Source organism: Camelus dromedarius, chromosome 11 (genome assembly GCF_036321535.1).
Source record: "Camelus dromedarius isolate mCamDro1 chromosome 11, mCamDro1.pat, whole genome shotgun sequence".
Classification (NCBI taxonomy): Eukaryota; Metazoa; Chordata; class Mammalia; order Artiodactyla; family Camelidae; genus Camelus; species Camelus dromedarius.
Window position 1 is genome coordinate 24,265,743 of NC_087446.1, and position 25,570 is coordinate 24,291,312.

At 36.5% G+C, this 25,570-nt stretch overlaps 1 protein-coding gene across 2 annotated transcripts; it reads right to left on the bottom strand.

Moving 5' to 3' along the window:
• Window positions 1-1,853: 1,853 nt before the first annotated feature.
• On the bottom strand, window positions 1,854-25,550 carry RASSF9 (Ras association domain family member 9). 2 transcript variants are annotated; one of them, XM_010975085.3, is made up of 3 exons: window positions 24,998-25,550; window positions 24,449-24,760; window positions 1,854-6,789 (listed from the first exon to the last, which is right to left on the bottom strand). In XM_010975085.3, exons 2-3 carry the CDS (start codon window positions 24,493-24,495, stop codon window positions 5,529-5,531), a joined length of 1,308 nt encoding a protein of 435 aa, XP_010973387.1. In that variant the 5' UTR covers window positions 24,496-24,760; window positions 24,998-25,550; the 3' UTR covers window positions 1,854-5,528. The 2 variants fall into 2 exon arrangements, with proteins under 2 accessions (XP_010973387.1, XP_031318917.1); XM_031463057.2 differs by lacking the exon at window positions 24,998-25,550 and having other exon boundaries at window positions 24,449-24,989.
• Between the last annotated feature and the right edge of the window lie 20 nt (window positions 25,551-25,570).

The following is a 25,570-nucleotide window of genomic DNA, read 5'->3' on the forward strand; positions in this document are numbered from 1 at the left end:
CATTTTCATATGCATTTGCTTTTTGGTATGCGTGGGTTTTTTTAAAAAACATAGTTGGTCTATATACATTTTTAAATTCTTTTCTTTTAAACTAGATTTCACCGCTGTATGGTCATATAAACATCAGTATTGATATTTACAAGTTTCTCACACAAAAAAACCTTGGAACTTACCTAATAATTCCCCTATTATTGGGTTTTCAATTTGCTATTGTCCATAAAACTATGATAAATACCTAAATGCATGCAATTTCACAAATTTTGGAATATTTTCTTGCCATTTATTATGAACAATAGGAGTACTGACTGAAAGATGCAAATAATTGAGAGTTGTTATTAGATAACCACTATTTCCAAATTACTTTCTAATTTTAGTTATAGCAATCGCCTAAGTAAACCTAGGTGATTCTCAGGCCATTTCATTTACAGTTTAACACTTGAACAACATGTGGGTCAGGGGCACTGACCCCCCCAGAACTGAATGTGTATAACTTCCCAGTCTGCTCTCTGCTATCCACAGTTCCACATCCTCAGATTCAACCAACCACGGGCCACAAGTTATGTATTTATTTTAAAAATCTGCTTGTAATGCAGTGGGCCCATGTAATTAAAACGCATGCTGTTCAAGGGTCAACTGTATTTAATTTTCAAAAGACGGAGTTCTTCAGTAATCCAAATGGTGGGGCCATTCTAACAGCATACATTCTAATAGTGTCAAGAAGCATAAGAACAAACTACTTGAAAGCCCGATACAAGTCAAAGGCACGGATATGTTTAGTAGCCGTGATGGCTAGTTTTTTAATCTCTTTGTCTTTTTGCTCTTCTGTCTGACTGTTGTCTGGAATCTTGTGGCTTTAAATGCTCTAACTTGACTAATGACCCAATACCAGACATTCTGTTTGTATGTATCTTACTGTCATGGTCATTACAAATATTAGTTATACTTCATAGACTCTGTCCTACATAAATGAGTAGAAATGTTAGACTTCCTCACATTCACATTTTCTTAGATCACAGTATTTTTGATCAGAGAAAATATTTTTCAGGGGTAAAATATGCAGCCAAATCAATGGAATGGTATAGACACTCCCAAAATAGATCCCAAACACACGTCAGAGATTGGTTCACAAAAAAATGGTGGGAAAATAAAGTCAATGGTATTACTTATACGTATGAAATGTAGGGAGAGATTTAGTAGCCCTCTGTAAAAATATATCTGATATTTCTACTTAGGAAAAATATATTTAAATTGCTTTTTTAAATATCAAGGTAATCATTTCGTTTTTTTACTTCCTGAAATGAAACTATTAATTATGGAACTTACGAATTGTGATTAGCAGTTTCAACAGTGGTTGGAAACACAAGTTAATTCTAGAGTAACAAAATGACTATTGTGTGTTTTCTCTGACTATTGCAATAACACTGGTCAAGACAATAGCGTTAACTCATTTCTGTGTGTTATTACTGAACATTACATACAACCTTTTAATTGAGTAATTTCATGGTCATTTATAGAATAAGCAGATGAGTTTCCTCATTTTTTCAAATGATTTAGTTATTAAAGACAGTCAAAATTAAAGGCCTGTTTTGAGAAAGTAAGTGTAGTGACAAACTGAGTAATAGCAGGAGAGATTTACACTTGAGTATTTTTACATTAAAATGGATTTCATTCTAGAAAGCAAGTTACCAGGCCATAAAACCAGTCATCCATGATAAAAGTGAGGACAATCTTTCCTGACAGTTGAGACAAATGTGTACGAAACCTAACAAAAAATTTCATTAGATCTTTTTTGCTATATATGTATATTGTCATGAAATAATACCTGATCTTAAACTTGTGTGAGTTAGCTCAGCAGTTAATATAATTTCAACTGATACAATAAATGTATTTTTAATCTAGCCAAGGAACACACCCAGAAAGACAAACAGTATCACATGAAAGTACACCACTATTCCTTTTATTATTCTGGATTAGTTACACTTGAAGAAATTAGACATACTTTATGTTTGTCACATCAGGTTATGAAACCAATTAGGTAGCATGAAAAGAAATAGCCTAATGTTTCAAAGAAATCTAGACCAGATTAAAAGGTATTCCTTTTGTCACTAGAAAAATACATTTTAAATAAAACAATAATCCTGCTTTGAAAAATTATAAAATGTAGCTACAGAAATATATTTTCTCCTGTTCAGCAGATGTTTAAATAAATAGAAAAATAAAATTTTAATGGATTAGAATAGCTTCTACACACTAATGGAGGCCATTTATTTATATTTTTAATTAAAAAGAGAAGGTAAAATAAAGATTTGATTTAGGATATTCTGAAGTATTTTGTGTGTCTACCACTAAAAATCCAACTTTAGAAAACCGATTTTTTCTCTAACATGCAAGGGATGCAGAGGAAAATACCATAATTTAGCCATTGAGGGGCTTCAAAAGGTACAATATTTCCATTGCCTTAAATCAGTGACTCTATGAATTAAAAATAAAACAGAAAATTGAAACCACATTAAATTGTTTTCATAATAACAGGAAGATTTAGTGCTTCCCCCAAAGAATTTATAAGTAGAGTTGCTATGAATGTTTTAAGTCTGCTAAAGTGCATATTTATGTATAAAATGCACAAGCATCATTTACCGTGTTTGAAAATCATTTTTTTTAACAGATTACAATCTTCTAAAATTTAGCAATTCAACTCAAAAATTGAGTAGGGACAAAGAGGGTGATTGGAGGGAGTAAGGTTAACAAGATAGAAGACAAAGTAATAAGATAAGCAATAATACATTGAGGGAGGGGATTTAGATAAGCATGTAAATAAAAATAAGCTAAGCCAGGATATAAATTCTCCTCTCTGAGAAATACACCTAAAATATTTGTGGGTTCAGAGATAAGACATTACAACTCATTGTATCGAATGATACATGTTTCATAGAAAGAGGTAACATGTTAAAAAGCCTGAAATGGGTGGGATTTCAGGTTATAGCAGATCAAGGTAAAAGCAGACATTTCACGTGGGAGGATGAACAAGGCACAGTCTGTGAAAAATCTAAGTCTTGTTACAGGAAGAAAGAAAAGTCACCTGTGTGTGGCTTGCTACTTTCTAGCTGCATAGAGCAATTTCATAGTTAACCTGTGAGGTTACTCAATTTATAAACATTTTATTATAAAGCTTCTACAAGTAATTAAAACATTAAGTTTTGAATTTATAATATAAATTCTCACAATTTGATTAAAGAATAGCTCAGTATTCAGAGATGAGGACATCGTATTTTAGTATTTTTATTTGTATTAATATATTACTCTAAATTAGAGATTCATCATGGTTAACTTTTGATTTAATATTGCAATGAATCAAAAGCACAAATACATTTGGATAAGTAGAGAACACACAGAAATCTCCTCATGTGAACTTCGAACTCAATCATCTTTCTGATAAATTTTTAACATCATTTACTGTAAAAATATAGGAGAATTGGCCCTTAGAATGCATCGCTGTGCTTAACTACATAAAAGCACACATTAATTCAGTTTTTAAAGTGAAATGATCTGTCTAGTTCTGTTTCTTATCAGAACTTCTTTTGAATTCGGATAATTGATCAATTTACATAGCAGATAACAATGTTCTTTTCATTATTTTCTCACTAAAGAGTAATCCAAAGAGATTACATTCATTTTAGAAAAACATCACAAATGGCTTATCATTGATGATGATTTTCTGAATTTAATCCCCAGCAGTGAACAATAAATATGTCAATTGCTTACCATATTGCTGAGTGATTTAATGGGATATTAGGCAAATAAACTTCCCTTTCTCAGGCGATTATTCAATTGCCCTGTTATTTCTTTTTAACTAAACCCATCATAGCATTATTATTTACTCTCTATCACTGTACTTTCCCTGGAGTAGAAATTCCTACTTTTCTTAACTTCCAACTTCAAATAAGGCCTTCAGCAATATCTTGGTATGAAAAATGGCAACATTAGATGCTTCCCAAAAGTGAAGTATTAAGACAATTCTAAATATCTTCCCAAAGATTGGTGAAAAGTCTGGGGGAATGGAGAAATTTAAAAACAGATTAAGAAACTGAGTTAAAACATGCACTGCCGTAAACATAAGAGTAAAAGGGAAGAAATGAGAAATACTGGGAATCTTAACTGATACCCACATGTGAAAACTAAGTAAAATAATATTTCTACTTACATGTGCACTGACATATAGGAAATGTGTCAGCTAAAGAAAAAAATTAGCGGCAAGTGTATTCATTTAACAGTAGAATAAAACAATTAAATTGTTTTCAGTATGATTATACCATGGGTTCGCTGGCAAGAAGCAAAGAAGGGAAAGGAGAGAAGAAAGAGAAGGAGGGAGACAGAAACTTCCTAAAAACAACAAAATTGAAACCGAGCCCCATCTGGCACTGTAATGACTGTCAGTTCAGATGGGATCTAAATAGTCTGTTCAATTTGTTGGATATTTACTATCGTGCTCGAAGATTGGGTAGCAGGTCGAGCCAGCACTTTTTTATTTCAGTTTGCATCTTAAACAAAGTACTACAAAGACAATCTAAATTACAGCATAGCAGAACAAAAGAGTTTTGACCATATTAGTTCTCCATTTGTTCAGAGACAAAATGCTCATACTTATGGCACGTCGAACTCTATTTTATACCCACACAAAGGACCCCAAGTTGCATCCCTTCAACTTTTGTGAATAGGGCATAATTACACAGGACGATGACCCAGTGATTTTTCTCTGTAACCCACACTATCATCTCACTCAAAGAATGAACCTGCACAGACTGCTGGTTTGATCCAAAGCTTCGAATGGCAGATAGAGAAAACACATGCACATCTCTAAATAATTTTAGGCTTCGTTAGAAAAGTTGCTGTTTCATGCTGCACCCCCTTCTTCATCTGTAACCCTGTCTGATCCACTTGTGCATGTCCCAAGAGCAACCTTTCCTACCTCCTGTCACCTAGGCCTAAACAGGTAGAGGAGTTCCGCAGGTAACAGAGATGGTATACATTCTAAGTATCAGTGAAAAGAACCAAGATCGGAATTAATAACAGTTACAATATAATAGCTGTCATGTACTTTACAGATTGTAAAATTCCAATGATACAGTCAAAAATATATTACAGCACATTTTAATTTTATTTGTTCACGTGTAGAGTTTCAATATATCAATTGTCTAATATTAAGAATTAGTTTGAAGTTTGCACAAATCATTTCTCATAGAAGCTATGGGCGATTATAATTCCCATCAAACTATTTCTCTGTTGTACACCTGCAAGCTATTTGTGCCGAACTCCTAATAAACAGTTCATTGTTTGAACTTGTAATAATTAGGTCACGTTGGAAGTCTTAACTCAAAACGAAACTTACAAATTTCTCTAGTTTTTATTAACTACTGAATACTTTAATATGCTTTACGTTTTTTTCCGAGTATAATATTTGAAATAAAGTTTCCTATTAAATTAAACAAACACGAACGACATTAAAGTAGGTCAGAAAGAAGCCTTTCAAATTATGTTGACAACAGCACCACATCTCCTACAGCTGTTTCTGAGTCCTGACTGTGGTTAGAGCTGATACCAGTGTCCGAGTCTGTGTCATTTGTATACATGTTAAATAATCGTTGAGTAAAAGGAGAAGCCTCCCCACTGCTGGTGGGGACCTCAGATTCCTTCCCTCGGTTTTCCTTTAGCTGGCACTCATCTTTCTCGCTAATATGAAGTGAGCTGAACTCCTTGGCCAGGAGCTCATATTCCTTAGCTTTCATCTGAAGCAGTGAGTCACTGTATCTAATCTCTTTCTGGATGCCACTCAAGTGAGAGTGGATTTTCAAACCAGCTTTCATGCTGTTCTCCAAATCACACTTAACGCTTTCTAAATTAGGGCCTTCAAGTTCACTTGCAGCCGCCCCTTCTGCATCTTCATTTATCTCAGTGCAAACACTTTTCACCTCTTCTTCTATTTCGGTGGAGAGCTTATCAATGAGCTTCCTGTAATAGGTCAGTCGTTCCTCCAGCTGTACCATTCCATCACTTTCACTCAGGTCTTCCAGAATCTGGTTTTCATCATACTGCAGGTCTAGCTTTTGCTCAACTTCACTGAAGCTGGGCATTAAATATGCATCCTGGACATAATTTTCTCCATCATTTTCTACCCGGTCACGGTGGAACTTAGCTTCACACTTTTCAATTTCCAGATCCAGCTCTCTCATCCTCTTGACCTGCTGATGAATTGTATGATCCTGGGAAATAATCAGATGAACTAATGTCTCCATACTATCTCGATCATGGGAAACTGTGTCCTGCTTAATTTTAGCCAGTTTCCGAAAAGTTTTTCTAACGATCCTTTTTTGCTTATCTGGTGGCAACGTCTTCATGTAATTTGCTGGGCTGAGCTCCCAAGGCTTTTCTGTGTTTTGCACTAATTTAGCTTCAGCTGTCCGCCACAAGGGAACTGGCAGAAAAGCATCTGTTTTCACCAAAACAAACTGCATATTAGGCTGCTCATCTCCCCACGCTTTCCAAAGCTTCAGGATTCTAGTTAGTGGAGGAAGAACCCGCTCAGAGCCTCTCCACTTTTCTATGATGCAGTAATCACTGGGCTTCCCCAGAAGAAATCGTTTCTCTCCAAACGTGGTCTCGTGTTCCTCGAGCAAAGCCTGGATGACGTCAGCAGAGGTGGTACGTTTGGTTAGCCCACAGACAATCTTCTCTTCTTGGCAAACCCAAACCACAATTTCCTTCTCTTCTGAATCCATGTCTTTAGTTGGAGATCTGAAAGAAAAACGGAGCACATTATATTTCTGTCATCACCTGTGTAAACTCAGAAAGATGGTTTAACTTTAATACCCTTTCTAGATTTTATCCTTAGTGAGAGATGCGTTTTGAGGTTGAAACTATTTAAGAATCAGTGGTTTTAGGGCAAGGGAAAAAAATGAAAACCATGAAAAATATCTTAATTTCCTTTGTAATTCCTGGTGGGCTTCGGAAAGAGCAAGTTGTCACCAAAGACAACAGAGGCAATTTTAATTTATCTTTAGAAGTCAGCCACAATACAACTACAGTTAGAACTGCCAGCGTTAAGACAATAATCTAAGTAGAGATCAAAAAGAGATAGAACAGGACTATTTTTGTTTGATCCTTAGGACTAGGGAAGAACCACGGATGCATAAGTACGAATGACAGGAGGATATTAAGGTCAGAGGGTTGAAAATAGTCCATTATTGCACTTAGTGATTCTTTCATTCAACAAATATTTATTGTATGCCAACCATGGGCCAGACATGTCTGAAGATGTTAAAGATACAGCAATAAGCAAAAGAGATAAGGACGCAGACATGCATGCATAATTAATATAATATCAGATAGTGGTAAATGTTAGGAAGAAAATCAAACTGGATGAAGGGATAGAGAATGAGCTGGAAGAAGGAATGGTCTGCTTTATTTAGACTGCCTCTGAGAGACTTCTCCAAGAAGGTGACATTTGAATAGAGACATAGTCACCCAGTTTGTGGTGAGGCAAGGAGGCAGCTTGAGCAAGAAAGCTGGCTCCAGACTGTGTTTCTATCCATTACACTATAAAAACAAGTTTACAAGTTTGACGGTTTAGGCGTGTGCATTAAGTTGGAAAAGAATCATAAACTACTTTTTAAAGAGGAACTTTGTCACATAAATTAGCCTTTGATAGTAATAGAACCACAGTGCCCCATGCACTCGACTTTTCCAACGGCCAGCTATGGAGAAATGATGTGGAAACGTGTTCTCTTTTGTGCCTTTTTTATTAATCTTGTTCCTGCTTTGATGCAGTAATAAAGGATTTCTGTCTGGCCTGGTATCTCCCTTAGCTGACAAAACTCTCACATACATAAAAGCCTTTACTGCTGTCTCCTTCAGCCCGATACTGCATCGTGAAGAAGTCTGGATGTAGGGATGACTCCTTCTGTATCCTAGAATAATAATAATGACACACACTATTTCCCAGTACTTCTGTGATCCCTACTCCAATTGGGATTCTCTTTGTTTCGTAGGAACGAGTTCTTACATATATGGCTTCCCCTGGAGATCTGCTAGTTTTCAAGCTCATGTGGGCTGACATAACCCTGATAGTCACTATGTACAATCAAGAGAGATGTTATTATTTCCACATTACATATGAGAAAATTAATGCCTTTATTAGTAGCCTCATAGTCCAACTGGTATAAATTGGGTTCCTTCAACTCTATCATTCTTTTATTTGAACATCCAGTATAAAGGCAAGTATTGAGAGAGTCCCATGTATCTGATTCTGTAATACCGAAGAAGCAGAGACAAAGAGATTCATGGCAGATGGTAAGGTCAACATGGATGGAGGTTGCTTGGAGAAAGGTTACCTGGAGAAAGTAACAACAGGTGGACACTGAGATAAGAGGCTATATAGGAATGCCGTATCTGTTTGCAAGTACAGATTATTTATAGTTCAACTGGGTATAAATTGGGAACTGCTTGGATTTATAGGACTCAAAATTCGTAACTTCCATGTTACATTATAGAGTAAAAACATTTACTCCAAAAGATTACATTTGTAAGAATAAAGTAACTACCACACACACACTTAATTCACACCAGTTTAAATTTGAAATTTCAAGTTAATTTGATAAATGTTCATGCATACAATTTGCAAGTAGATAGGAAATTTTTATAGGCCAGAATTTAATCAGGTCATGGCATTATATAGCAAGATTATTTAAATTATGCATTTTAGGAGACAAAAACAATGAATAAATATAACGTTTTAAAATGTCTTGCATGATGTTACATAGGGTATCTCAAATTCTGCTCATGATTAAAACACACAAAAATCAATAAAGCTTATGAAATTTTACACTGAAATGTGTATTGAAGAACTGAATAAGATTTTGGTTGTGTTTTGACTAAATTCGAACTAGTTTATTTCAAGAATGGTTCATAAGAGAAAATGCTCTTGGTATCTAAACTGTGACTCCCACCAATATATAACTGCTTTACACAATTATCTTTAACTGTTTTACTCATTGGAAACTGAATTAAAAGTAATTTGAAACTCTATTCGATATATTTTACTATACATTCTAACTATATATTATACTACATCTAGAAGTATGTATATTTATGACATTTTTCATGCACACAGTCTTAAAAATTATACACATATTTTAATATTCTATTAAATTTGGTAATGTTCAACACATCCTAAGGTTCTCATGGAAATAGTCTGTTTTGTGGCTTAGCGCAATTCCGTTTATTTTAACATAGTTTATAATCACAAAACATGTTTGAAAATCATTTATATAGACAGAGGAAAATAAAAAAAGAATTCATTATGCTACAGTACTCATTTTTATCTAATGCTTTCTTTTTTCCCTCTGAAACATTAACAAGATTATTTATAAAGATTTGCAAAAAAGTTATAGTGAGATCAATACTTGAAGTTTTAAATTTATGATTTCGTCTTAACTATGACTAACAGTCACTTTCCATTTTGACTAATCTTTTTTTTTTTTTTCTAATCCTCTGTACCTTTCACTGTAATACTTGATATTCCTTGACCTATCTATAGTCAAGGGTGACTTCCATCTCTGTCTCCATGACTGTCCATGCTTCATCAAACCTAGCATAAAAAGACTCAGGTTTAGCCATTTCTTTGGGTCTCCATTTCCTTGGGAAGGCTCCTATCTCATGTAAAGCTTATATTAAATAAACTTGAATGCCTTTCTCCTGTTAATTTGTCTTGGTATGTATGTATGTATGTTACTGATGTATAGTCAGTTACAACGTGTGTCTTGGTCAGTTTAATTTTCAGACCCAAGCAGGGACCTTAAGTGGGTCAAGGAAAACTTTTTATTCCCCTACACTATACATACAATTAAAAAAACAATATTAAATGACAATTTTGATTCTTTCTATAAAGTAAACACACCTACACAAAGTTCAAGCAAACTTAGAATTAATGAAGCAGGCAAATGGTGAAGAAGTCCTCTGGCCCATAAGCTAACTCTGGTTATTTCACTCAGCACGTGGCAGATGCCCTCTGATGTAACATCTTTGAGATCACAGTGCTGTGATCTCAGGAGGAGATCGCCACAGGGCCTATCAGCCATAAAGAATACAAGTCTTTCCTTGGGTCCCTGTGAAAATTTGGATCCCTGTTTTGACAGATGAAGCATGAAAACAGTGTGATCAAATAGTTTTTACTAAACACAAACTAGTCACATTTTATCAAAATTTTTAAAATTGCAGTCCTTCAGAAAACTCATCATTCTATGAAAAACTGGGGCAGTCAGAAAGTAAAATACCTTGAAAATCAAAAATTTTATACATACCTAGACCTACATATGCAGAAAAAAATCTCTCGTTTTATGTTCTACTAATGCCAATTTAATTTTCTAGGAAGTAACATTAGCCAGTCATGCAGGATAAGAAAAACCCTAGGCATTCCTTAACTGCAGGGTAGCAATAATATTGTACTTAATTCCCATAAACACAGAAACGGGAAGGGAATGTGAAAGGAATGTGTACTGCAGACTAGCGGGAGTTAAGTAAACTAAGCTCATAGTTCAGAACCCGGAAATTGATTATACCCAAAATGTAAATATTTAACATGTAGTATTTACCAGATGAAATGCTGAGAAAATATCTAATCTCATTGGAAATTCTAGAGCTTACTTCCCAGTGTTACCTGTGCCTGGCAAATACCTTAAGTTTCCTTATTGATTTTTTTTCTTTGTAAAGAAATATTTCATAACAACCACACATATTTATTAGAGAAGAGTTACCTCGCCTGCATATTTAGTCGAATGATAGCAGTAGTTATGTCAACTACTAACATTTGTTTTCCTTTTGACAGCTAGGTCCATAGTTCGTTTTGCCTTCTTAGGGGAAGATATTTCATAATGATGGTGATTTTCAGCTTCTATCTGCCTGCAGCCACCTACTCTTCCTTCTCTAAATGTATTCTGAGATATGCCAGCATATTTGAATGGCACTAGAAATATGTAAGAATTTGAATTATCCAGTAGGATAGCTGCAAACACAAGATGCTCATTTCTGTGTTTGACACACTGTATCCCTGATTTCCATTTTCTGAACATCCTGTATAATAAAATGTAGTAAATTGAGACTTCCAATTGGAAGTTCCATCTAAGATAATCAGCTCAAAAAAAAAAAAAAAGAGATTGGGGATTTAGTAATGTCTATTTCCCTCTCCCATGTACTCTTACTGCATAAAGATTAATATAAAAAATCAGACTTTCCTGAATCATTTTGAATTCATGGTATTTGTTTCCACAACAGTTTCATTTTGGTAGGGTTTTGAGCAACAGAGATCTTAAGTAAAGCAGAAAGATGCTTACAGGATATGGTTCCTATTGCTGTTAGTTTCTCCTTTTGTACTGCCCTTTGATGTCTGGGATTCAGAAGGCTCTGTCCCTTTAGATATTATAAATAAAACCCTGTTTGTCTTTCTAAAATAAAATTAAAAATTAAAAAAAAGATAATAATCAGCTCTTCACTTTAGTCACAAATCAATTACCTAGAGAGCAACAACACATTAGTAACTTGTGGAAACAAGGATACATCAGGACTATCATGCCATTTTGTTAAGGAAAAGGTGATATTTGGAAACATCATTGATAAGAGAAAAACACCGGTCATCTCTAACGAGAGTACCTTGTGCGCATTTACCCTCCCAAAGTTTTTCTCTCTTTAATGTGCTCTGAATTTCACTGCCTCCACCTCCTCACCTCCTCTAGGACTTTGCTTCATAATTTATCACTGCTTAAACTCTTTTTATCTTCTGCCTTTACCTCTGGTCCTTCCTACTATCAGGTCACATTCTAACTACCATCATTTGACCACATACCTCAACTATCCTTCCTTCACAAATGCCAATGGTAATAATCCACAGTCACTTTCTCTAGTTCATCAATTTCCAGTAACAACCACCACCAGAAAATGACTTCCACCCCCACACACCCCTAACAGACATATTTCTTCTTAGATTTATCAGAGATCTCCTACCAAATCCAATAGCCATTTTTGGAACTGACTTGATCTGACTTGACCTCTTTGTGACATGCATTGCGACCTTTCCCTCCCATTCGTGCAGCAATCCATTCCTTAACTTCTTGATTTCACGCTCCATGGTTCTTCCTTTATCTTTCTAGCTTCTCCTTCTCAGTTCCTGCAAGGGCCTTGCTTCCTCTGCATATTCAGTAAATGTAGGTATCATTCAGGGGTGACCACACATTCTTTGTAGTGCCTCCCATCAAGAGACAGAGTCTATTTCTTTTTCCTGAAATAGACCTTGGGACTAAGGATGGCCAATAGAATTTGATAAAAACGATGTGTGCAAGGTCTGGAGTCCATGCGTCAAGAAGTCTTCAAGCTTCTGCCTTCTTCCTCCTAGAGTGCTGTCCTGAGACAGTTGTTGGAAGAAAAAGCCTGAGAGGAAAGACCACTGGGAGAGAGACAGACTGAGCCATCTCAGCTGTGCCATTGGAACCCAACCCTCAACCAACCCACTGCTCGTGAGCAAACCCAGGCAAAGGCCAGAAGAACCACCCTAGTTTACCCACAGGATCATGACAAATAATAAAATTGTTGTTTTCAGCCACTAATTTCTAGGATATTTTATTATCAGTAATGATAACTGATAAAATAGGCATCACCAGCTTTCTGTGACTCATTTCTTGTCTCACTGTACACATCTTCTGGGTGACTTTAATACTAACCTCAATTTTATCAGCCAGTTGTATGATGATAGTTCCCAGATCTACTTATGTTTCCCTTGAGTTCTAAACCAATATTCCCAACTTCCATTTTGACATGTTTACTTGGTATTTATAGTACCCACAGGCACTTCAAATTTGACCCGTCAAAACTCATTCACCATCTTCTCCAATCTCAAACTATTCCATCTCTTGATTTCCCATCTTACTGAATGTTATCACATCTCCCCACCTTTTGTCTCAAGCTTGAAAACTGGGAGTCTTCCTAGATTCTTTTCTCTATCTCATCCCCCTTTAACTACCAGTCACCATGTCTGTTTTAGTCTTTCTCCAAAATGTCTCAAATATGTGAGCCTCAGCTCTATCACCACTACTACAGTTCAGACAACTTTCAGCTTTACAGTAAATTATGATAGTAAGTCATGACATGTCATATTATTATAATCTCCTGCCCACTTTTACATTTGTGCTCTATAATATTGCCAGGCTGCCCTTTTTAAACGGAAAGTCTAGTCATGTACCTTCCTGGATTAAAATCTTTAAATGGTTTCCAAGTCCTTCATCTTCAATTTCTTTACATCTCTTCCTCCCTCTCTTCATCCCTCTCCTGTCTCTGTCTCTTTTTCTCTCACTCTCTCTTCTATTCTTACTTCTCTCGTGCCTATTCCTAGAATTCCTTCCATGATCTGATTGCTCCAACCCATAGCCAAGCCCTCTTTAACACGCACCTTGAGTTAGCTATTCCTAACGTCGTGCTGATCTCTGACAGACCTAGTTTGAGGGTCCCTGGCTGTCACAGTCACATCTATCACCCTATGAATTGCTAGACTGGACTGCACTGTATCTGTCATGATTCTATTTTTCACTCTGGGCTTTTCCATAACCTACTTCCTTGGCCTGAAACACATTTTTTCCCCCTTTCCTCATCTGACTAGCCCCTACACTGCTTCAAATGTTGCTTCCTCTAGGAAAATTCCCTTACCTTCTCTGAAAAACCCTGCTCTCATCACCCCAGATAGAAATGGATACCCATTCCTGATGCATCTACAGAATCCAGTGTGCACTGAGGAACAGCGTTTTCTTTCTTTTTTGCTAGTTTGCCAGTCAGGTCCTGGACTGACTCTCATCCTTGAAGCCTAAGTTGCCTGAGATAGTAGATGGTAAATGTTTCTTTTATTATTTGAAGCATGAGAGGTGGAAAGGGGTTGGAAGGAGATAAATAAAGGAAATTTTTCAGTCAACCAGGGCCTGGCAGTTACAACTATCCCACCACCTATTTTTGTAAAAAACATTTTGTTGAAATACAGTCACGCTAATTTAATTATGTATTGCCTATGTCTCTTTCCACAGGACACTGACAGAGCTGAGTGGTTGAGACACTGACATTATAGCCCAGATAAACTAAATATTTATTATGTGGCCTTTACGCAAAAGTTTGCCAACCTCTTACTTGCACCAAAAATTAGGATTTTGTTGATTTAAATACTAAAACTTTCTCTGACCTCCAGTATCTACATAATGATTCTGAGTATGATTCTCTAGGGGATTTTTTTTTAAGTGAAAATAATGTCTTTAAACAAAAGAAATGTATAACCCCATGGAAGTGATGGCCACGTCTTGAAGTAATTTCAACCAAAGGCAAAGACTGAAGGATCACTAACAGGCTGTGAATCGCCTGGTGGAGATTGAGTGGGTTTAATATAGGATTAGTCAGCTTGAAGGCCCTGGCTGGGGAACCAGTGTGTTTTGCCTTTAAAGTCCCACTCCAGGTGCAGTCCGTTCCATACTAATCAGTCCCATATGGACGTCAGGAGGGATGAGAGTAGGTTGGATGAAAGGTTGCTTTCACGGTAAAGTGTGTCCAAACACCAGGTGTTGGGAGGTGAGAGATTTGGCAACACTCAAATGACACCTTGGAGTTTTCACTCTTCACCCTGATGCTCTTCCCTCCCCAAAATTATCCCTGCCATTTTTTCTGTTCTTTCTGAAGACACAACTGTATTCCTATTTACTCAGACCCCACACTGTCGTTATCACTGATTCTTTTTTCCATCCTGATACTTTCTCCGGCCCGCATCCGCTCAATTTTGAATTCCTATAAATCCTGCCTCTACACTGACTCTTCTAACAGTAACCTCTACCTGAAATTTCTTGGTCATTGACTGTTTGCTAATTATCTGTCTGTCCACCACTGCACTGTAAGCTCAATGAGAGTAGAGATCTTGATGGACTTTCTCACGGTTTTAACCCCAGCACCTAGAATAACACGTCACACACATTATCAGCCAAATAAAACATTTTTTTGTTGAATATTTGGATTTTATTATGATACTTTACAATGCCTGCCTTGTATTTTAATTATTTATATATCTCTATGTGTCTACTAATCAAAAGTTCTTTAAAAGTATGGTTAAATTCATCTTTAATCTTTCATAATGCCCTTCAAAATGTGGGATTAGCTGGATATTTCTGAATTTTTAAAGATAACTATTATCTTGAGTCCCAGCAAGGGAAATGCATACAAGCAAATGCCCAATCTGATAGAGTGGGGGTAGTTTATGAATCCTTTTTTAGATGCTAAGGTAGGTAAGAAAGCAATACTATAGTATACTCTGACTGTGCAAAGAGTTATGTAGCATACGTTGCCATTTGACTGAATTATCTAAATTGTGATTATGTTAAGTTCTGCTAACTAAAAGTAGAGCCACTAAAAATGATCGTTTTAAAGGAATAACTTACTCTGAGTCACATGCCAATTATTATGATTCTAGGGAAAAAATTCTTTGACTTTCTCTTCTAGAGTAAAAGAACAAGCAATCAAGACATTAAAGCTAATACTCTGTGGTCCACTGATGTAAAATGCCTAACTTTGTGCACTATTAAAAAAGATGGAATCTCAAAGTTCCAATATAACTTCATAATTGCTTTTTCTAATTGTGTACAACTCTTTTCTTCATATGAGATTGTAGTTACTATATGTCTACCCCATGGAAATATTCATGGTTTTTCAATAGCATCTCTCATAGCTTCCAGACAAATGTAATTAGAGCTAAAAGTAGGTATCTTAAGGTTCTACTCTAGAAAACTATGGTGTCCCCAAACTAATGTGCTGCTGCTAGATCTTAAGTACCCCCCTGTTAATCATAACTGCAGGGAATTGCAGAAGGACTGAAAAGGTCAGAGTAAATGAGGAGCCTTAGAGTAGTCAGTGGTATTTGAGGCGGCTACAAAATGTCTTGGTCATTGGTTGAGAACAGGCATACACTGTGCAAAATCTCAATATACCTCAGACACTGAATTCCTACCAATTATATACCACAATTTGTGAGAATAAAAATTTGCTGAAATTGGACCACTATCTGCATTAATGGAATAAAAATTTACAAGACCCACAAAATAGCAGAATAGCTCGATTTTATGTACTGATAAACTGACTAGTTTGATATGATTCTTAAAAACAAATAGCAGTCAACTGTGAAGTCTAACACCGTTATGTAAATACATCCTTAACATTTTAAAATATACTTCCTCAATTGTAAGACACTGTTTGCTACCAACCCAAGCAAGATTATGGAGCCTCATCAAACTGACCATATTTCTGCCTGCTTCCTGAATTCTTCTCTTTTAATTATCCTGAGTCATCCTTTGTGTGATTCAGCCCCCTCCTACATCTTTGTGTACAGCCCATTGTGTTCCCTTTTCTTGTCCAAGCCTGTCACCTAACTGTGGGAGTTTTGGAAACGCTATCTAGTTATGACGATGTGCCTTTTATTCTCCTTTATCTCCGTTTACTTCCCCCTTACATACTTATACTTACAGTCCATCAAAAACATCTAGAGAGCAGCTTCTCCACAGAGGAACAGCCTTCCTCAACTCCAAGAGATTATACTCTCGTTTTCTTAATTGTCTTATAAAGATTGTGATTTTATTTACTCTGTCAAAGAAGTTTTCCCATGGATGAGTTTGGTTTTTTTTTTAAAGTTCATGCATAAGATATTTAACTACAGTGCTGTGTTCTCAGTTAAGTCTCCCTTGGGAATGAGGTTGTGTCCTTGTGTGTTTGGTACAATACACAAAATGCAGAGTTTACCAGTCCTAAAGAAATAAAATTAAAAGACAGCAACTCATACATTCATATATTTGTAGCACTAAACTTAAAATTGTGTTCTAGCAAACAGTGAACATTCAATAATTCTTAGACGTTATAATATATAAACTAATCACATCTTCTTATAATTGGAAATAAACACATTTGACTTTTACCATAATGCCACCTTTCATGGTGGAGGTTACGTGGCAATGCATCATGCTTAGGTAAAATGAAATTATTAAAAAAAAAATTCTTCTTGTAATTCTACTTTTTAAAGTTTCCTAGAAAAGGTAAAAAAAAAGGGGGGGGGGCAGAACACAGGAATTAAATTCTACACTGAAGAGGGTATTTTAAAATCTCAGAAGCTTAGACACGAAAGGGACCTTAAGTATGCCATTCAATCTCATATTAATTAGACAGAGATCACACTAAAATATTTAAACTATGTATCCTTTGTTTTTATCAAAACTCCACAGAGACACATAAGGAAATGTCTCTTAAACTATGCTGTTCTATGCATTGCAAAATCATGAATAGTCTCCTAAATTTGGCTCAGATGAGGTGTGAGGATTAAATGTAAAAGCTGTCAGAATTGAAATATTTCATCAAGATCCAGAGAAAGTTTTGTATGACATTTATAGACTCATTTCTAATTATGTTCAGTAATTTATGATGTACCTCTTTGTATCTAGGGAAGATCAGTGGTGATACAGAAGTTCTAGTGAGTCAGGGTTGAGATTTCAAAGCCCAAAATATCACGCTGAGGGATCAAAAACTTAGATATACTTCATATTTAATCCAACAGGCCTGAACAAGGAATGAGCATTTATTGAACTTTTACAATGTCCTAGCACTGTGCTAAGTCTTTTAGATAGAGTCAGACTTAATCCATGTACTTGATGGTTTAGGAATAACTCTATTTTAAAGATGAGAAAATTTAAATAGGTCATACCGAGTGATGGTTAAGAGCATGGATTTGAATTTTGTCTCTGCCACTTACTAATTGTTGTACTGCTCGGTGTCATAATTGGCTCACATGTGAAATGGGGGAAACAGTAGGACCTTCTTCACAGCATGATTGTAAGTGTTCTGTAAATTGGTGCTTGGCACATAGTAACTGTTACAGGCAGTGTTAGCAGAGGTGGATTTACCCTGAACCCAACGAAGCTCAAGCATAAGGGCTACCTCACTTGCACAGTCACATCCCAAGGCCCCAGAGTGACCTTAGCAACATTTTTATTCATAATTGTGTATTCTTTTATTTAAAGAGCAACCCCTTCACTTGTCAAACTTAACTTTGCCTTTGCATGTTGTTGTTATTGTTGTTGTTGTATTACAAAGAGGAGGTATTTGCCGCAGGGTACAAAACCAGTAAGGGCATGTCTGAGATATGGCCCAAAGGCTATGTCACTAAAGAGCTGGAGTTGTTAACCAAGAGAATTTTCTGCCTATTTCTAGCATTTTTCCCTTTGTCTCACAAACTGTGATTATCTTACACAAAAAGAGCATAAATCTTCCTTTCAAAGGAGAAAACAAATTATTTCCCGATTGCAAATGCCTTTTATCGCAAAAGGAGGAAGAAATGTCGCACATTCAGCAGTGGGGTCTACAGCGGCCGTCTACCGTCATCCACCAAACCTCACTCAGATCACACGCGGCTGCATTCAGGGAGCACGGAAGGAAGCAAGAGCGTTCCTGGAGAGAAATGAGTTGCCTGCTCCTTGGTTTGTTTTCTACCAGAAAACAAGGTGGAGCCCAGTAAAGTCTCTTTTGCATCCATTTCTCAGACATGGCCCTTAACCATTTGAAAGTAAGGATGGTGAGAGGTCAACCTGTAATTTATGGATTCATTCAAATTACCCTCAAATCCATTCAACACGACTGTACTGATTCAAGTACTGTATGGGGACCAGCTATATTTGGAGAGTATATGTTGAATTCATTTTTTTAAATATATATTTTTATTGAAGTATAGTCAGTTTACAGTGTTGTGTCAGTTTCCGGTGTACAGCACTTGAATTCATTTTTGAATTCATTTTATTCAAACAACAAATATTTATTGAGCACCTCCTCAACTGGTTATCTAGAAAAGAACAAAGTAAGCACAGCAAGGTCTCTGCTCTCACTGAGCCTGTACGCAATGAGAATTTTTTATAGATATCTTAAGTCACTTTACTTATAAAAGCAGAGGGCATTCTAGCCTGCAGATGTAAACCTTTGAGAATAATCTGCCTTGTTTATCAGCATATTTACTACCCACTGATCATTCTTTTTCTTGAAATATCTTGCTGCCAGAGCGAAACATCTCCCCAAGACTCTATTCCATTCATATAAAAGTAATTACTTTGCCTTTGGGTGACCGTTCACATTAGCAATTGCTTTAAATTACAATCAACAAAAATGCAAACTCTCTCCAGAAGGTGTAGTATTACAAAAGGCACTACAAGAATTAAATCACAATCTACTAAAAAGAAGAAATACAAATAACTGACTCTTAAGAAATCAATGTTGTATGTGTTGTGTGTGCCTTGCCAAAGGGATGTCTTTAAAAACTTCTGATGTAAATATACATTAAAGAACATCAGAACACAGAAGGATGTGTCCTCTCCCATGGACATGGTACAGAAAACAGGCTGCCTCATTTTAGAAAGCCAGTATGCTAGAGACAAAGAGATTCCTTGTCCAGGACTGCTATCTACGTACACCTGGAAGAGGTAATATCCTACTCCAACTTCCTTCCATTTTTAGAACTAAAATCAAAAGAAGAGAGCTACACTTTCGTGAATTGCTTAGAGCTGTTAACAGATCTCCTGAACTACATACCAGTCAAACATCAGCAAAACTTTCTAAGTTAGACAGTCCAGCTAAATAGAGGTTCTGTAACGAAAATTGTTAACTGGCAACAAACTTTTTAAAACTTTTTTTCAAAAGGTTTAAGATCTTCACCTTGACATGTTTCATGAATTGATACAGTACAGTACCTAATAAAACATCTTAGGTGGTGACTTTCAGGTTGGCATACAGTTGTTAGAGTAGTAATTCAAGATTTAACCTAGGGCTCGATTACACCGCTGCCACTGCTCCTGGGCTATTTTTGCCAGGCATAGAGCATTCCAGTCATTGTTCCTAATGGGCTGTCTGGCTGCCAAGTAACAACTACTTACGTTACCAGGTGTCATCAAGGGAAATCTCTTTCAGGAACACCTGGAAACCATGAAGATGTATATACTCAAATATCTGGCATTTCTCAATCTGATTTTGGGGATATTTCAAATATTTACTGGAGGTTAGACAAAACAGTGCGTGATAACTTCCTGTTCTGCAGAATTCATAAATAACCATACCTCTAATTACAAAGACAAAACATCCATCTTGCCAGCAACTTTTACCCTAACCGCAAAACTTAATTCTTCCTTCTGATGAAGTGTTCCTGGCATGAAGTACTTATGGGAGCAAGAGAAAGCACCTGGTTGAAAAAAAAACGTGGTGAAGTCCGTTCTAACTGATTCACAAGCAAATTTTAATACAAATTTTATGTGTCAACTATAAAACAATAGAATTGTATTGTTTGCATTATTTACTTCTAAGAACTTTATTACAAATACATTTTGGGAGATTTTTAATCTCAAGTTGATCTTGTGACAATGCTACCACCTGTGATGTAGGTAGAGGGAAAGCCAAAGGAAAGCCAGAAGCTGACTGAAATCACCTAAGAGTAATTATAAAGGTCTTATTAACTAAATTAGTTCCTTTTATAGTCATTGTTAATTTTCAGTGAATCACCTGAAAGAACTATTCTAATTGTTTATTTCTGACAAACATGAGATACGTACGGCTTTACTATAGCAAATTTTTGCTTCTAGTAAAGTGTAGGAAAAGGTCCAACTGATTCTTTACCACCAAATTTTATTAATTAAAGCACAGTCATAACCTACAACCAACTATCCCAAAAAGCTTTATAATGAGATTCCACTTTTCTGAACTTTTTAAAGGTTGATGACGGCTATTTAGAAGCATTGGCTTTTAAAACAACCAATATCTTGAAAATAAGACGTAATATAATCACATTCACAGATGGAATTTATATGAGTACTTGATTATGTTAATAATCTAAATCCAAGTATTGAATATCCATAATGAATATCAAGTGCATTCATGCTTAATTATTTGTTTCTTTGTATTTTCTATGAGAAACAAGCAGTCACCTCGTGACTTTTAGAAAACATTTTCAGAAACTTGAATAGTTTATTTAAAGGAAAATATCTAAACTCCCCAACATTTTTATTCTTCAAGTGAACAAAAAATTGGGATTCAGTCACAGAATATTGTCATTAGGGAACCAAAGTAAACAATCTTCTGAGACCAAAAGGTCTCTGAACACTGTACTCTTCCTATTAAATGTTACTATAATTAGAAAACTTAACAATTTAATCTGATTGTAAGCATAAAGAGTTTTAGTTTGGCTCTATTTCTTTTATTTACATGAAAGTTAGAAATGAAAAGCACAAAATGTTAGTATGTTCAAATAAAATCACTTTGGGACCATGTATTATCCTCAAATTTCCTGAAGACCATTTTCCAAATTTTTCAATTGAATGCTTCTTAAAACTTAGAGAAGATTTTCTGGTAGGGTAGGATTAGCTTGGTGTCCAAATACGTATAATTATTTGTCTATCTCCTTGGGTTTCGGATTATATCAAATATCAACCAATTCTTTACACTCACTTTTATATAATACCAGCTTACATTAGATGATGAATGGAGAATAAAATAATGATTATAACTTTAGTTTATGAAATTATATAAACAACTGTATTATTTAGGTTCGTCACATGCCAGGCACTGTCCCACTGTCCTGGGCATGAACGCAATGGCGACTGGACAGCTATGGCCATGCCCTCTTCAAGCTTGACAATTTGTGTTTTCTAAAAGTTTTTATGCCTCATACTTTGAAGTTTCATTTGCCTTCCATTTGTCTCTAAAACTCTCAAAGGTTCACGCATTACGAGATTATTTAACAGAACTATCTTAGGGGGTTCAATTTGGGGTGATTAAATATTGTCCTAAGAGTGAACAAAAATGAAAAGAGAATAGGATGCAAAAAAGTTCAATAAACAAACTTTCTCAAAATTTTAAGATCTCAAAATTCTCATATTCCCTCTAACAATCTTCATTTTTTTTTAAACTACTGACAAAGATGCAATTAGGCTCAAGCAGTTCTTATAGCTGTATTAAATTTTATATCACAAGGTACACATATACATTGCTGAAATTCTTCCTTTACACTCTACAAGGAATGTTTTACTATATTTTTGAGGAATGCATTGGCTGTTATCAGATAACTGTTTTATCATCAGTCACATTTTCCATCAAAGGATGAATCACTTGTCATTTAAGGAAAGTTATTTGGTTTGTATATTTTGGAGGAGGATTATTTAAATCATTATAGAACCCAGGAAATGAAATGGATAAACTTAATCATGTAACTAAGTTTCACCTGTAGTTTCACCTTTGAGAAGGTAAAAAAAGAAAACAGACAAAACAAAAAGATCTCATCTATAGCAATACTAAACCCTGACAAAATAAATATGCATTAATTTTATTTCAACACTTCATGTGGCTTGTTTATTGCTTAGTTTGAAATACCCGTATTTTTGTGTCCCCAGATACCTCTGTGGTTTAAGTGTTTCTTAAAGACTGGAAAAATACAAATCTTTAAAGGCAAGCACTCAGTTTTTATAGCAACTTATGCATAACCTCACTATTAACACTTTCGCCAAAACACTCGCTCATATTAAAGCATCACCTTCGGGAACACCATTCCATTTTCTCAGAGAAACTTGAAATACTATTAAACTCCCCACCTTTTATTATTTCCTTCCACTTTTTCATAATTTTGCACAGAAAATGCATATTAAAAATGTTTGTATACTCACCTCTTTGAATGAAAACTAGTTTTATGAATAGAGTAGAAGTTGCAGTGGCCAATTGAGGTAACAAAAGTGGACGTGTGCCTCCCTGAGGGAAATTCACAGGGGTGCATGCAGTTTAACTGCACTGTCATTTGGCAAACCAATGACAGAATTTTTCAATTAATTAAAACACATGCACACAAATACACAAAAACCCTGAATTAGTGGGGTAGTATTCAGAAAGATCAGCATGCCAAAAATGTAAAGTGCTGTATCGTACCATAAACTTTCCCAAAGTAATTTTTTACATATTTTGACAGCATTTAAACAAACATACTTCAAATTAATGCCACTGAATAATCAATTAAAAAGCAGTAAGAATTTTCTTTGAAATATTTTTTAATGCATCAACACCACTGAAATACCAACCTATTTTTGATAATCATCACTATGTATTTTAAAGAATACCCAGACATTTCTTTATTTTAATATACAGATAATTTCACTATCAGAAATACTATATTTGTGATACCGTCAAATTACTAGCAAATAAAATGGAAGTTTGATAGTATTGATTATTGGTGTTTTAGTTTCTTAAGATAACTTAGTCAACTAAATCACAAATACATTTGGAATGAGGTAATAACAGAATTTTCCAGCAGACATTCATGCACAAAATAAAGTCTGGAGATTTACTTTCAAGTTGTACCCCTCTATATCATCATGCAGACACTTTAAAACAATTGTATCATTTCCTACCATGTAATTGCGTGCTTTTAAATTTACACTAAGTAAATTACAACAAGTACAAACAGGCATGACTGAGAGAAGAGCTGTGGAAAAGCCCTTATGCCGAAATAAATATATTGAAAGAGTAAAGCCCATATCTAAAATGATCCTCACTTTTTTTAGGCAAAAAATGTAACATTTGAGTTAATAAAATGTTTAATGGAACTGAAACAGACATACCAGCTCAAGAAAAAAGTGTATGTGTGTATGTGTGTGTGTATGTAATACATTTATTTACACTATGGGCACTGCAGGCTTGAAATAGCAAATCAAAGTAAAATAGTAATAGTAAGGATTAAAGAGGGCAGCTGTTTGAATACTTCTTTAGTGCCTAAAACCACCTGAAGTTCTCAAAGATTTTGGAAAGAACGAGTTCACAAAAAGTTTCTCTACAGACTATTTTCACTTTGGGAACTTCCCAGGTTTCAGGAATGCCCCACTCTAAGGGGAGCCAGCATTGTTTCCGGATTGTATCAGCAATTGTATTTTTCGTTCTAATTAGTGGTTAATGAATTCTAGTTATAGCTTCATCAACATTTTAACCCTTCCTATAACATACTAAAACTCTGTCTGAAGCAAGATAAAACTTGCCATCCCACTACTCTCAAATAGGCAAGGCAATACAAAGAAAAGATTTGGGTGATGCTAGTTGCGGAACCAGAACTGGCCAAAGAGGGGGGAGGGTCAAAATAGTCGTGTTTTATTTTCAGAGATCCTTGAACTGGCCACAGCCATCATCCTTGCTGGGACAATATCCTCACCAGCTGAGTATAAATACAAGACCTAACTCCCAAGGGAGGACTTGGTTTCCCCCCAAGGGCAGTTTTCATCAGCATCTAACTGCAACAAAACACATACTTCACACAGGAGCCCCCGAGTACACACACGCGGGACTTTACCTGTTTTTATGCCGAGTCTTCAGCAAGTTTCTTCCAAAGGGAGCCATGGTCCGCCGGGCAAGCGAACAGCCAGGACCGTATCTCAGAGTTATCTGGGAGTGGGTGGTGGGGATGTCTGGCTTTCTGGGGTGAAGGGAGGAGAACTGGAAGCTTCCTCTTCACCTCCTCAGATGTTCCTGGCTTTCAGCTCGTTAGTAGCCGCCTAGGAGAGTTGCTAGACGTTGTGCAACTGCTGCTTAACTTTGAACTGCGGGATTGTTGTGGCTGCTGCACCTTTGGAGACCTGCCCAGCTTCAGCCTCCGAGAGGGCGTCTGGAGGCAGGAAAAGGAAAAAAGAGAGGGAGAGAGAGGAAGGGAGGGGGACGCTATTGTGTTCTACAGTTATTTGCAGACTTGCTAAACTTTAAGAACTGCCAGCCCCGCAGGCATGGTGATACCCGCGGAATGGGACTTTCACTCTATTTGGAAACTCCCCCTCCCCCGCTCTCCACACACAACCACACAAGGTGAAGTGAACGCACAGAAAAGTTTAAAAGTAAATACACCCACCTCCCAGCTGGCTCCAGCCTGTGAAACGTAATCTGACCGTGGCAGGCAGGAGTGAGGGCCAAGAATTCTTTGCCTACCGATTCGATAGAAAAATCCCCTGCCCGGGGTGTCCGTGCTGTAAAATACGTCGAGGAGCGAAGCTGGAGGCCAGATCACGGTGGACTCACAGGCCACCAGGGGATCTGAGCCCCCGAGTTTATGATTCTAAGAGGTCTGCCCGAACTCCATCCCTCCACTCTTTTAAGTTCGCCTTCCAAAAGTTGGAGGGCCCGAAGGACCAAAGGGCTCCAGGGCCGAATGATCATAGCATTGGCATCGGAACCAGCCAGGTCTTGGGTCCCGACTTCGCCCCACCTTTGGGCCTTTTGGGCCCCGGGAGTTTGAAGAAAGAGCCAACTGCTTGCTCTCGCCCCTCGACTAGTAAAGTGGAAGAGGACGCCCCTGGAGGACTTTCTGGAACTCGAAGTGTTCAGTGAAGTTCGAGGGGCGGGCGAACATCATCTGGTCCCACGGGAGCTCGAACCCGGGAGCGGGGCAGCCGGGGCAGAGCTGGGAGAAGGGACTCGGGTGCGG